This window comes from Salmo salar, chromosome 20, assembly GCF_965601325.2.
Source record: "Salmo salar chromosome 20, fSalSal1, whole genome shotgun sequence".
Classification (NCBI taxonomy): Eukaryota; Metazoa; Chordata; class Actinopteri; order Salmoniformes; family Salmonidae; genus Salmo; species Salmo salar.
In genome coordinates this window covers 72,488,965-72,504,350 of record NC_138310.1, presented here as the reverse complement: position 1 = coordinate 72,504,350, position 15,386 = coordinate 72,488,965, and the positions used below count along the sequence as shown (strand labels likewise).

The window sequence follows — 15,386 nt, the reverse complement described above, 5'->3', positions numbered from 1 at the left end:
TGATTACCAATCAGCCTCTCTAGAGAACAACATAATGAAACTAACTGACCTAGAAGGGGTATCCACATACTTTTGTATATATAGTGTATGTAAAGATGGAGAGAGACACAGAGAGAGAGAGAGAGAGAGAGAGAGAGAGAGAGAGAGAGAGAGAGAAAGAGCGACAGTAGGTAGGCTTGTAAGGGTTACCTTTGGGGCAGGTCTTGCAGCATTGTCCAGGTAGCAGCACTGGGTCATCACAGCTCGGCTCAGGACAGTCCTGCTTGATGTTCTTACAGCTCACCTTTCCCAACACCTTACCCTTACGACCCCTTTGCTGAAAAGAATAGATAGAAAACAACAACTCTTGATCCACACTGACCTCAACTCTGTATCAAACAGGCCTGATGATATTTGTTAAATGGGGTCATTTTGGGGGCACTAAGATAAGGAGACGATTTTTGTAATTGATTTGTTTATAATTAATGAGTTAATTATTTGATGTCCAATTTCTGTCCATTGATAGTACTAGGCCCAGTTGTGGAAAAGTACCCAATTGTCACACTTGAGTTAAATTAAAGATACCTTAATAGAAAATGTCTCAAGTAAAAGTGAAATTCGCCCAGTAAAATTCTATTAAAGTAAAAGTCTAAACGTATTTGGTTTAAAATATACTTAATTATCAAAAGTAAATGTAACTGCTAAAAGTAAAAGTATAAATCATTTCAAATTCCTTAAATTAAGCAAACCAGACAACACCATGTTCTTGTTTTTTTAATTCACGGATAGCCAGGGACACACTCCAACATTTAGACATCATTGACAAATGAAGCATGTGTGTTTAATGAGTCCACCAGATCAGAGGCACTAGGGGTGACCAGGATGTTCTGTTCATAAGTGCATGATTTGGACCCTTTTCCTGTCCAGCTGAGCATTCAAAAAGTAATGAATACTTTTGGGTGTCAATGAAAATGAAAGGAGTAAAAAGTACAATATTTTCTTAAGGAATGAAGTAAAAGTAAAAGTAGTAAAAACATATAAATAGTAAAATACAGATACCCCCAAAACTACTTAAGTAGTACTTTAAAGTATTTTTTCTTAAGTACTTTACACCACTGTGTAGGCCTACACAATGGATCCACTATCCAAGATTGACATGTACTCTACTAGGCTTGTTGTTATGAAGGGTGTTACTTACTGTCTCACAGTAACATTTGACACAGTGCATGACCCCAAACGGCTCCCCGAGGTCAGGGTGCCAAGTGTCCTCCAGCGAATAAAATCTTCCTCCGAATGAACATCCTGCAATCAGACCAGAAGAAGCCATTTAGACAACAATACACTGGCAGGTGCTACAGTCCACATCTAAATGTAAAACTGGTGGGTAATGTGATAGCCAGGCCTATGCACTTGACAATGGGATGTGTACTGGACAGTTCACTGCAAAGTGAAAGACTGCATATTCCCACAATGGTGTCAGACAGAACGACAAAAAATAGTATTCTGTGCAGCCAGACTGTGGATGTTTGACAGATAATTCATTCTGCGGCTGGTTGGGTGGATTGACTGGATACCTATTGTGTTCCAGAGCTCACAGGGCATCCTGTTTCATTTAAACGGTGCAGGGGGCCCTTAAATTAATATAAAAATACCATTCACACAACAAACACCAAGCCATTTGGATAGAGAAATACAAGGAATGCGCTTTTGGTAGCCTACCAGGGGCTATGTAATGGAAACGAATTGACGTGTTTGGTTTCGAGTATTTCAAATGATTGGAAAAGTGGTATTAATAAAAGTATTGCATTATAAAAAGCCTGCATAAAAATAGCCCCAGGAACAAGTGTTTGCGCCACAACCCTCCCCTGCCGAGCTCCATATGGGTGCATTCCTCCCCCGTTTCAAGAGTCGCTGTACACCGCGGTCACCTTAGCACCTCATCAGGCCCACCACCGCAGCCTGGAGGTGAAGCTCCCGGGTTCCAAGTTCACCACTGTTGATTTGATATTGTGCGGTTGCCGTAGCTGCTAACAACCTGGTTCGCATTATTCTTTCATTAAGTGACTACACTTTAAACAATCCAGTCGCGTTAGAGTTAGACAGATCACCAAGCTTTCCCGCACAACTCACTGCAATATAAATCACTGCTTGGCACAGCCAGAGAAGGACACTAAAGAACTGCAGTAATGGAATGGAATGTCGATTGATTACAGTTTCCAGGATTGGATAAACGTTATTAGTGGCAGTTGTTAATACACTGCACGAACGCCTTGACTTCTCACTCCTATGGTCTCAGTAGGCCTAACAAGCCGTTTAAAGCCCTGCACGTGAACCAGATGGCATTCTCAGTGGTTATGACTAATATGTTTTCTGCAAGTTTGTTCATGAAGTAACCATAACAGTGGGCAGGTTGAGGAAGATGCAAGAGAGAAAAGATTGGGACGATAATAAGGAGAAGAGGTCTGATGCTGTGCAGTCAGACACTGATATACAAAATGATAGTTTAATGACGGTCTTAAAAAGCTATAGGCATATCAGGCTATACATTCAAACGTATATTTGGCAGATTAGCAAACGAGCACTAGGCTAGCCTATAGAGCTGAGAAGCCCCTGCCAGAATTCAAAACGCAGCAGGGGTCATTATAGGTCATTCTTTGAATTCAGATATTCAGCCTGAAAATAAGTGACTTTGACTGAAGTCTCACCTGACATGCCCTTGGATGTTAAAGGCTCCCTCTCCGACTGGATGGGCAGAATGGGAGACTTCAGCCGTGAGGCCAGTCCAGAGTGCAGCCACGCGCAACTCATCACGCACATCAAGGAACTCAGCGCTCCGCGAGTCTGCATACTGGAGAGGGGCAGCGTCCAAAACTCACTCCGGTCTCTTTTCCTTTTTTGTTCTTGAAGCTTTCACGTGTAGGTAAGTTGTCACTCCAGTAATACACCTTCCCTAAATGAGCATGGATATGTTAGCATTCAAGTCACCAGATAGCCTATTCGTTGATGGTATTGAAGTTATTCCTATTCAGAAATAAAGTCTCCCAAGTTATGCGAGAGAGAAAATCAGAGAAAGTGACGAAAGAGTTTGTAGGTTTTCTGAGGCAATGACTGTACCCAGCCCAGAAGCGTCTGTCCCGTCCGTGCGGGTCCCTTCCCACTTTATACTCACCCTGATACTTGGAGGGGTGGGGTTAGATGAACGTCCTATACCTACAGCCTATACCGCTATCCTAATGCCATGGAAAATGTGTCAGAACACCTAGTGAAAGAAAGTGGAATCTTCAAGGCTTTAGCCTACAGTAGGCGAGGGAGGAATGTGTGTCTGTGTGCAGCATTTTCTCTATTAATACAACTGCGTCTGGAGTTCAGACCTAAGGGACTTAACAGAAACAAATGAACATAGTTTGAATAGTTCATGCGACGTGTTTCAATGTATGTTGGTCCTCTATCACAGAATTACTTTTTTATTTAGCTATTTATTTATCTGGGGCCATATTAACTTCAGCTTCAAATACATACCATTCCTACCTGAACAGTCATGCGTTTGTGTAGCCTATTTGTAAGCCAACGGTTCGATTGAACTCCCATGTCGTTATAAAGTTACAACTCAATATAATCCTGTTTTGGATAGTGTAGGACTACTGTTCTAGACCTCTATGTAGGCAAAGTTTCTGCCCTTCATCCCATTCACATTAAATAAGAATGTCTGAAGTCATCGACAATATTGACTCATTATTTACTATTTTGTTTATACAAACGTTATCTTGTTGTTGTCAAAGCGAAAATGATATACAACATTTTATTTAGGTTTGTTGTAAATTGAGCAATATGCTTCACACTCCTCCATGTTCCATAGGCGCGAGAATGTGTTGGAGAATGCTTTCAAGAGGCTTCAGTCTTGGTCCATAGGGAGGCATCACTAGCGCTCTGCTGGTCAAATTTATATTGCTGTAGTGAAGTGCGCAAGGAGATTTATTTGAGGAAGTTCACAGCAAGGGTCTCGCCAATCAGTCAGTCTGTGGAACAGTAATCTTCCCTCAGTGAGTGCAAATAAAGGGCAACCACCAGCATTAGACAGATTTGGATGATAATACAGTAATTAAAATAATAATAATTATAACAATAATGTAATATAATAGCTCATTTAAATCTTTGCTTATTAATTTGCTTATAGTAGCCTAAAGGGTCACCGACTGAACACTGTGTGCGTTTCTTTCCCAAAGTCCCAAACTACCCCAACGAATAATAAAACAAATAAAATAAAGTATCCCTAATTTAAGGGGGCTTGGGGGCCAGGCTGTGAATCAGGCGAGCTGTTTAGAGAAGAACCATATATCTATCACTGATTGTAGCTTTGTCTGTCGCGCTCCGGAAACTGCGCAAGGCTCTCGCCGCCAACCCCTCCCCAATCCATCCACATGCTAAACATGACGATATGCTCAATGGCGATAACCTAACCCATTCAATAAGAAACCAGCATGTCTCCTATTCTGCCCGAGTGACCCTAGCTCTAACAAGGGCTATAAACAAGGACTATGAAAAGGAAGGAACAACAAAACGATGTCTCGAAGCATATAGGCCTATATCCAAAATTACGTTTTTTAATGTCTTAGGTAGTGCTGTGACATTATGGCATTTTGGGTAACGGTTTTTGCCAAAAAAGACCTAATGCATCATAATGCATCTTTGAAAATGTGACATCATACCTAATGCATACAACACAGCTTTGGTGACACCCCTGTCTCAAAAACAAATGGTTTTGACTGCTTGCAACTTTTGGAAATAAAGCTTTTCCTCCCAACCGTACCATCATGTAAAAATCAAAAAGTGCTATTGGGTATACTATATCTACTTGCATATGAAGTTCAATCCCCTTCTCCTAAAATGAATATATTAAGACAATGGTGTCGATATATATTTTTTTGTTCACGGTTATTGTCCATAATTGTCGGTTACATGATTATATGATAATTGTGCCAGCACTAGTCTTAGGCTACTTGAATAAAATTGCATCCTTTTTTCTGCATCAGTTTGTATTTAAAGGCTAGTTCCCCATAGCCAGTGTAGGTGGAGATAGAAGTGAATGTGGGAACCCCTAAATATCTGTCACTGTATTAGAATAGAAAATAATATAGATTGTCCCCTTGTGTATAGGCTATAGAGAGACATTGTAGCCGGAATTGAAGAGTAAATAAACATTGTTGAAAAAGTACACATCTGTTCTTCAAATGACACGCCAGTTTCTGTTGAAAGTACATAAAACGTTCACACACATACTTACACATTATATATATATCTCTATATATATACACACACACACACATACTTACACATTATATATATCTATATATATATATACACACACACATACTTACACATTATATATATCTATATATCTATATATATATATACACACACACATACTTACACATTATATATATCTATATATATATACACACACACACATACTTACACATTATATATATCTATATATATATACACACACATACTTACACATTATATATATCTATATATATACACACACACATACTTACACATTATATATATCTATATATATACACACACACACACATACTTACACATTATATATATCTATATATATATATACATACACACATATTTGTATTATTATTAAAAAAAATGTTTTTATTATTCCGGACCCTGACATTGCATGTTCTGATATCTCTTAATTTCTTTATTTTTATTTATTTGGGGATTTGTGTGTATAGTTTTGTATTGTTAGATATTACTGCACTGTTGGAGCTAGAAACACAAGCATTTCGCTGCACCTGCGATAACATCTGCAAAATATGTTTACAGAACAAATAACATTTGATTTGACTTAGTGTATTGTATATGTGAGGACAAGGTGTATGTCAGATTATGTGGCTGTGAGAGACTTCCACTGAGGTTAATTAATTCACACCCGGGTTCCCCGCTACTCCGTGCACGGCGCGCACCCGTGAATGGAATCGATGATGGTCTATTTGCACTTCATCACTGAGTGATAACCGCCGCTTTTATTTAATGTTGGACCGACCGATTCATTACATTGGGTATCAAATTGTCTATTGGAGCTAACACAACACATTTATTTATATTATACGAGTCTCACAGAGTAATGAGGGGAGCTTTTGTGTATTGCCCTACACGCATGGCTTGCTATGCGTGAAAATCATTTCTAATATGTCAAAAAACATTGATTGCGCTCTAATAAAATCGATTAACCGTGACCAGCGTTTTATGAGCGAGTAAAGTTACAATTCTGATCAGACAAAACCTAATATAAACCAGACACCATGTCTTTTTTATATAGTTAAAGTGTTGTCAATATGTTCTCCGTGAAGATAGGACACACTCGAGGACTAAAATATGACCAGATCGAAGAATCATAGGCCTATGTGAGAACATGTTGGTGCTTTTGATTACGGAATCATGGCTCTTGTCTGTGTATTTGCTGTTGATGTCGAATACAGACATCCGAAAGTGCATAAACGCAGCAGCGCATGTTGTTTCATTTGCGTACTACCCAGAAACCTCGTCCCTCCCTCCTCTTTCCGTCTGACTGGCACACATTCGGGACCGCATCCTGTTTGCTGCCTGGATTATACTGGAGGTGTGAATATACAGCGAGGAGGGGGAGCAGGGGACTCATGATAGCCTAGCAGATGTGTACCAACCGGTTACAGGGCGCCCGCCGACACCACCTGTTCCCCATCACCGTTTTATGTACACTGATCACATGGCAGAGGTTGACAACGAGGTCACTGTACAAATTCTGTCCCACTTTTATGCACGCACATTTAACCCCCTGTGGCACCTGAGAGATTGAGCTTTTTCGTGATGTATCACATTTCAACCTACATTTCTGACTCAAGTGTAAATGTCGTGAAACAAACCTCAACAAATGCGCTGAATGTAGTATGGAAATCCTGTCTCCCTCGCGCTCTCATTGGACCACTGCTCGCGTTATCAAGTCCAGACATAGAGACGGAATTTTGTTTCTCAAGAATAGATCAGAAAAAAGTAAAGTTGCTCACTGATTAGTCAGTTCGCTTTTATGGAGCGTCGTCAGAAATACGATGAGTCATTTTATTTTACCCTTGATAAAACCGTTAATATGACTCTTGGAGGTGGTGGATATTAGTTAGCCTAATGATGGAAAAGCATAACATTCTAGTGATTGAATAACCATGCCAGTGTTTATAAATTAAACGTTGTATAAATTATAACATATAAAGCATGTCAGAACTAATCGGTCAGAACTAATCATCTACATTGATTCATTATGAGGTCAATTAAAACCAGGATGTGTCTCGAGGAAGAACCTTTTACTGCCTCCAATTTGGTTCTTAATGGCAACTGACAGAACAACAAAACGATAAGGGATGATGTCTTTATAGCTACTGTTATGCTGATGTAGATAATGATGGTAATACGACTAACCAGGCCCACATGACTTGGTGTTGTCAGGCTAATTCTTGTGTTACTTCTAGCAATGGAAAGTAGAGAATACCCACTCAAAATGTAAATGCCGGTCTGGTTAGAATTCATGTTTATTCATGTGATGATCGCTCGGAATCAATTTGCAGACACTGCCGAAACGGCGAAATGAAAGCGGACAGGGGATGTGCGAATTGAATTCTTGCTCTTGTTGTATTTTTCTCACAATCCATTTCCGAGGGTTCCTTAGATAGAGATTGTGTGAGTCTAATTATCGCCCTCCATGCAATTAGCGACCAGAAGCCATCTCCAAACAGTAGGCCTGGAAACAAAGCTTGTCTATGACCCCTCGGATCCACCTGTGATTTCTCTCACTGCATGCTTGTAGAATTGCCTCACTCCAAGTCGCCACTGTAGCAGCCTACTGTATAGGCTATAGGTGGTACAGTAGCTTAAGCCTAGGCTTCATTATTTCATGTTACCAGACCGGTGTGTCCGTTATACTACTATAACTCGGCCTACACTTTGGCGCCAAAAGGGTAGCATAAAAGTCTGTGGTTGTTCTTTTCTACAGCTGTTCCCGTGTTGCTTACAGATCTGTTCCCCCCTCGATAAGCAAACACCAGGCTTGAATCACCCCCCCCCCCCCAATCCGGCAGAAACACCATTACTGAGCGCCTTTGAATTCTGCATCATCCGCATCTAATTTTGTTTAAAAGAGTGAAATTACTTCCGCACTTTATTTTAACCGGCTTTAGAAAGTTGATATTTCTCAAGAGTCGAGGACACAGTGATAACTGTCCACAGTATATACACATTTTGTTGGTTGCACATTTTTATTCCTGCGGTAAAAAAGTTTTTTTTTTACAATGTGATTTACAGCTGATTTACAATCTGGGTGGTCTGACCAAATGATACCAGTGTCCGTTCCAGAACATGCAAACAGCAGCACAGAAAAAAAAATGTATGAAATGAAATGTATGCATTCACTACTGTAAGTCGCTCTGGATAAGAGCGTCTGCTAAATGACTAAAATCTAAAATCTAATCTAAATCAGAACAAGAGAAAAGAGAGATCATGGAGAGACAGGATGGGACAGAGGGAAATCTCTCTTTAATACTACTTCCTGGTTCAGATGACCAGACAAATAATGTTGCAGTAGGATGGAATATCACAATCAAGTGGACAAACAATCTAACATTTCTGACTTATTCATGCTCCAACCATCTCACACATACACACACACACACACACACACACACACACACACACACACACACACACACACACACACACACACACACACACACACACACACACACACACACACACACACACACACACACACACATCCTGCGGGATAAACGTACGTAACCACCTGTCTTTGTGACCCTGAGTCAACACGGGTAGTGTTACCGCCACTGACTCCCACGCCTCACATCCTCACACACACACACACACACACACACACACCCCTCCACCATCCATATCAACCCTACTGTCCTACAATCAACCCCCACACCAGAGTGTGGGACCCCCAGTGAGACATCCTCCTAACACCCCCACAAACAGCGCTGGCCCAGCCCCAAACCTCCAGGGGTTATGTAGCTGAGAGGAAGCCCAGCATCCTGGGGAGAAGTCACAGAGAGTTCTTCAGAGATGGGAAATTAGACATGGAAATGGTCGTCCAAAGATCAAACTCATCCCAAAGAGTTGGTGTGTTATTCACTTTTCTCCCATCATACAGCAGAAGAATGGTCCTTCCATCTCACACGTTTATCCCAAATTTGTCACACATTGTCATGACCAACCTTGTGACAACCTATTTGCAATGTGATGATGTGACAGTGTGATGTGGTAGCAGTTTGCTCCTATCACCAGCAGGGTAGAGGCCCTTCATTGTACAAGGTACTATACTCTGTCCTCCATATGTCACTCTGCCCCAGCCTCCTTCCCCTCTTTCCCAGAATGGAGAGCTGCTCCTGGGCTGAGGCTGAAGCTGAGGCCTGGGCCTGGTTCGGCCAGAGTGGAGCAGGATGACCCAAAACTGGACACCAGCCCTGAGTCAGAATCTGACACCGCCAGCTCCTCAAACTTCTGGATGACCATCCGTACAGATCGGAAGGGCATGTCTCTGCGCCAGCGACCCCCACCAGCTCCAGTAGGCCCTCTATAGTCGGATGCTCGGCTGAGAAAGACGTGAGGTGGAGGGGGTAGGCCACAGTGGAGCCTCAGCCTGCCCTGGCCCAGCCCCAGAGCGGGACGTACCCCAGCATGGCTGAAGCGAGTGGGTAGGGTGGCCAGGTGCTCCTGGGTCAGAGGGTTGTGGAAGCTCAGCGCCCCTCCACCCATGTTGAGGAACAGCCCTAGTGTCTTGATCTGGGGTGGCACGGCATGTAAGGGCTCCCGACGGCTATCGTACACAGTGGAGAAGGACAAGCCCCGCCTTTCCAGCCACCAGCCGCAAGCATCGTCCAATGAGCTCACTCCTGTAGGTGAAAATAGGAAAGGTGGTTGCTTTCTGTGTCACAAAAAAGACATCATGCGAAATTATGTCTTCAAGTAAACTTTGCAATGTCACCATGAAATAGGATAGTCTGTATGCCTGACTGTTTCTGCACTCAACAACGCTACTTATTTGTTGCCTCATTTGGCCTGAATAAAAACATGTTGATTGGAGTAGAAACAGACTGGCACCCACACACCCACAGTGTTTCCCCTATATGTATTTATCAGCAGCGGTGCGTGGCCGGCACTATTTATTTTATTTTTCATATAGTTATATATACGCTACCATTCAAAAGTTTGGGGTTCTTAGAAATGTCCTTGTTTTTGAAAGAAAAGCACATTTTTTGTCCATTAAAATAACATAACATTGATCAGAAATACAGTGTAGACATTGTTAATGTTGTAAATGACTATTGTAGCTGGAAACGGCTGATTTTTAATGGAATATCTACATAGACGTACAGAGGCCCATTATCAGCAACCATCACTCCTGTGTTCCAATGGCACGTTGTGTTAGCTAATCCAAGTTTATCATTTTAAAAGGCTAATTGATCATTAGAAAACCCTTTTGAAATTATGTTAGCACAGCTGAAAACTGTTGTTGTGATTAAAGAAGCAATAAAACTGGCCTTCTTTAGACTAGTTGAGTATCTGGAGCATGAGCATTTGTGGGCTCAATTACAGGCTCAAAATGGATAGAAACAAAGACCTTTCTTCTGAAACTCGTCAGTCTATTCTTGTCCTGAGAAATGAAGGCTAGAAATTGCCAAGAAATGGAAGATTTCGTACAACGCTGTGTACTACTCCCTTCACAGAACAGCGCAAACTGGCCCTAACCAGAATAGAAAGAGGAGTGGGAGGCCAAGTACATTAGAGTGTCTAGTTTGAGAAACTTACGCCTCACAAGTCCTCAACTGGCAGCTTCATTAAATAGTACCCGCAAAACACCAGTCTCAACGTCAACAGTGAAGAGGCGACTCCGGGATGCTGGCCTTCTAGGTAGAGTTGCAAAGAAAAAGCCATATCTCAGACTGGTCAATAAAAATAAAATATTAAGATGGGCAAAAGAACACAGACACTGGACAGAGGAACTCAGCCTAGAAGGCCAGCATCCTGGAGTCACCGCTTCACTGTTGACGTTGAGACTGGTGTTTTGCGGGTACTATTTAATGAAGCTGCCAGTACGCCTATGTAGATATTCCATAACAAATCAGCCGTTTCCAGTTACAATAGTCATTTACAACATTAACAATGTCTACACTGTATTTCTGATCAATTTGATGTTATTCTTATGGACAAAACATTTGCTTTTATTTCAAAAACAAGGACATTTCTAAGTGACCCCAAACTTTTGAACGGTAGTGAATGTGTATGTTTTATTATTCAATTTTTATTGTAATGTATACAGGGCTCTCTGGTAAAATAGATTTTTCATCTCAGTGTTACTCTCTGTTTAAATAAAGGTTAAATAAAAATAAAAAAATGTAAAAAATATTGTAGTGTTTTTGCAGACAGTATTGTAATAAAACTCTGTTTTTGGTTTATTATCTTTGACATAGCAGTGGGGGCTTTGTCCTTGAGGAATGGAGAAGGACAAAATACTCAAAGAGCACATTTTCCATAACCTGTAGGTAGGACTACGGTCTGAACAGACAGTTCAGGGATCCTGTAAGGAACACAATACATGGTCTATAATTGGCATGTAGGTTTCTCACTTATGGGTGGAACATATTAGGATATGGGGGAGGGGAATGAAAAGGGTATATGCAAATTAAATACGGTAGTATATACACTATAGTAATTACTGTAGTGTTTTTGCAGACAGTAGTGTTTTTGCGAAAATTACTGTAGTATTTACTGTAGTTTTTGTGGTCTGTAGTATACAGTAGTATTTACTATAGTATTTTACAGTATACTACACCATTCTATAGTAAGTACTACACATAATAGAGATATACTACAGTGTGTACTACAGTGTGTAATATAGTATTCTACAGTATAGTACAGTTTACTACTGAATTCTATAGAAAGTACTGTAGTATTCTATAGTAAACTGTAGTATTTTTTCATGTGAGATAGGCACGAGTGAGCAATAATATGTGAAATACCAATGCGGTTCACATCCCATATTACCTCGCTAAGTATCCCTATTCCCTAAGTACAGCTCTGTCGACAGTACCAGTCATCATGGTCAACGACCACTAATAGGTATTTGGCCTGACTCCCTACAGTTAATGATGAAGCTGCACATTTCTGTCATATTTAATGCAAATCAACAGATTGTTTATGGTTTGTTGCTGGGCTAAATTATTAGAGTTTTCTGTTGTTTACAGAGAGCAGATGTCAATATGCCTTTTAAGCCAAAATTAAATTGTTCAATAAAAAATGCAATTGTTTAGTGGTTCAGCCAAGCGCTGGGATATCCCTGCTGACATCCTGTTCACCACTCGGTGGCACCACAGAGCAGAGTTGAAGGATGTAAATAAACTATATGTAGGATAGAGCCTGCGTCCTGTGTGCGGGAGCATTTGCACAAGACTGCCTGTATGTATTTGTAGGCTACAACCGCAACATGATTGTGTAAGAAATGTAGCCCATGGAAATTCATATTTATCTCCATCAGTAGGAATTTATCAGCATGCCAGAGGCTAAGAGTATTATTATCAAAGCAGGGATTTGTACCTGTTCTGCCACTACCAGTAAATCATGGCCAGGTGGATTAGGGTGCACTTCCTCACCTATCCTGTAGAGGGTGCTGTTGCAGACGTCCACCTCCCAGTAGAACTGACCCCTGACGATGACCACATCCCCACACACCTGAGGGAGGGGCTGAGGGGCAGACTCCTGGGATTCAGTGCTCGTTACTGACCCTGTCACCCTGTTTCCATGATGGCGAGAGGGGAGTGGTGGAGGGCTTGGTCCGTGGAAGGTCACAGTGAGAGAAGAGGTGGAGAGATGGAGGGAGGGTGCAGCAGCAGAGGGGTCCAGGGTGAATGTCAGACCTGGGAAGGGAGAGATGAAGACGAAAGAGCAGGTGAAACCTGATTTCCTCTAATCAGGGGCATTGCAATTAATAACATTTGTATTTTTACTCTTCTTCTACACAGTATATCAAGACATCCTTGGATAAAGAGTCTTGCATTGGACTCACTGACCTGAGACAGACTGTTCCATCTCCTCCTCTCGCAGGTCTATAGTACCCTCCAGTGGTGAGCCTGCATCTATGGATACGCAGAGAGAAAAGAGACCGTTAAAACAGACACAACACAGTTGGCGCCATTTAAAGCCTTACTCAGTAAAGCATGTAGGGAAGTAAGCCTGCCAGATTCTCCTTAACCCACTTCATTCTCCCTTTCCCATGAGGCCTGCCAGTATTCAGAGGAACTCGAAGCCCAACACCGTGAAGAGTAACAGCAACAACAATAACAACTGCCTGGCATGTCTCCCAGTTTAAACCATGAGCTCACAAAATGTGTCTAACCTAGACTAACTGCCAAGGTGCCATTTCACTCACCATATGCAGCAGTGATCTGGTCCGTGATGTCCTCTTTGTCTCTGCCGAATGGATTCCTCTGCATGTGGGATTAGTGGAGGTGGGGTGGGAAGGAATGGGAAGGTGTGTTAGGGAGGCTTAGTCACTGGGTCACTTGGAAGGTGTGACCTGTATCCATCCAAAGATTTAATAGGGCAATGGGAGAAGATTGTGCATCCATAAGGCTTGTGTGCCTCTCACTTGTCTAAAACAAAGATGAAATAAGCCTACCTATCCAACATGAAAAAAAAAGGAACAAGCTTAGTTACCTGTGAGAAGGCCTTCATCCCTCCTTCCGCCTGGTCCCCAGCACTACTGGCTGTCCACCCAGGGGTCAGGGTGGGGTCAGGGGGCAGGCAACAGGTGGCAGAAGCCCACTCCCAGCATGGCAGCTCCACAGGGTGGCGACAGCAAGGGCACAGCACGGCACACACAGGTGTACTGGTAGAGCGGTGGTGGGCAGAACAGGTGCCACCACGGGAAGCATGGCACACACCGTCCCCTTCCTCATCCAGTACACATTGCCTTGCCCCCTCTCCACATCGCCCTGCCCCCTCTCCACCTCCTACACAGCGCCCGCACAGGGTATGGGAGCATGGTAGGAGAAGGGCAACATCAAAACCACGCCTACAGGACGGGCATAGAGAAGATTTAGCCAAATCATGATGTCCCTCCTCTTCTCCCTTCTCTTCCTCTTCTTGTTCCGCCTCTTTTCCCTCCTCTTCTTCCTCACCCTGCTGCTTGTCGTTCTTTTGTTGTGTTCCGTCAAGACGGGGTGGTGTCCTACGCATTATTGGCAGATGAAAAGTTGAGTTGAATGCATTTATAGCTCAATATCATATCACATTTGTCATCATTTTTTTGCCTTCACCAAAGCAAAAGTCGACAATTCAGTAGTAAGGGGGCCATCCCTGAATGAAGTCTTTAACCATTACAGTATTCCGAGAGCCTTGCCTTGGCCAACACAAAGGACACACGCTCTCCTATCCTCCTTAGAAATACACAATGAGGAGAGATCCCCCACTGTACAATGATATCCTTTTCTAGTAGATTTGAAAAGAGATGTTTCCTCAACAGGTCACAAAGATATCCAACTCTGGTAAATCAAAGATCCTCTTCTTTGACAGATCAAAGATGTCCCCCACACAGATGGATGACGGATGACACAGCAGGCTGCATTCACACGGAGTGAGATGTTAGAGCTAGACATATTTCTGTCCTTTTCTTCTGCCTCACTTTTGCTGTTCTATCTATCTCCCTATGCTGATGTTGAGCATGCTGTGCTACGTAGGTTGGCAAGACAGACAGAGGAAAAGAAATAAAACAGAGAAAGAGAAAGGCAAATAGGAGAAAGAGAGAGAGAGCAACAGCCAGAGAAGCGAGCAGCATTTTATTAGACACTCATTGCTTGCCGTTGCCATGGGGATGGCCTTCCATAAAGACGTCAGTAAAGCCGGCCCACTGAATGAAGACACACACACACACACACACACACACACACACACACACACACACACACACACACACACACACACACTAGTGATTCATGTAATGGTCACACGCAGACACTCATAGACACTAATTTGTCATGCAAACATTTTCCTTTCTGTTTCCCTCTCTCCGTGTCTCCTCCTGTACTATGTGGATTATCTGAAAGGGGTTTAGCTACATGATGGGAATTTAAAGATATGTCTCCATATGGGCTGGTGGGGCCATTGTTCCCCGGGCCACTCCACAACACCAGGGCCAGGTTGGGGTCAGCTAAAAGTGGGCGTCTGGGGTGAAAGGGTGCAGGATGGAGGAGGGGTAGGAAGTAGGAGGAGGAAAGAGGGGAAGCAGGAGGATAAAGAGGGAGCTCAGTTGGTAGAGATTGGCGCTTGCAACACCAGTATAGTGGATTTGA

General features: G+C 42.4%; 2 protein-coding genes across 2 annotated transcripts in view; both read right to left on the bottom strand.

The window, feature by feature from the left end:
- LOC106581290 (chordin) overlaps positions 1-3,113 on the bottom strand; it is a 28,183-nt gene extending 25,070 nt beyond the window's left edge. The window contains exons 1-3 of the mRNA XM_014163252.3: positions 2,685-3,113; positions 1,178-1,281; positions 190-316 (exon numbers count right to left, since the gene is read on the bottom strand). Of these exons, the coding sequence (XP_014018727.3) occupies positions 190-316; positions 1,178-1,281; positions 2,685-2,826 (373 nt within the window). The 5' untranslated portion in view covers positions 2,827-3,113. The remainder of the gene's footprint in view (positions 1-189; positions 317-1,177; positions 1,282-2,684) is intronic.
- A 5,421-nt stretch (positions 3,114-8,534) lies between these two features.
- On the bottom strand, positions 8,535-14,874 carry LOC106581292 (uncharacterized). Its single transcript, XM_014163253.3, has 5 exons — positions 13,753-14,874; positions 13,466-13,523; positions 13,107-13,172; positions 12,690-12,953; positions 8,535-9,932 (listed from the first exon to the last, which is right to left on the bottom strand). The coding sequence occupies exons 1-5, from the start codon at positions 14,272-14,274 to the stop codon at positions 9,376-9,378; spliced, it is 1,467 nt and encodes a 488-aa protein (XP_014018728.1). The 5' UTR covers positions 14,275-14,874; the 3' UTR covers positions 8,535-9,375.
- Between the last annotated feature and the right edge of the window lie 512 nt (positions 14,875-15,386).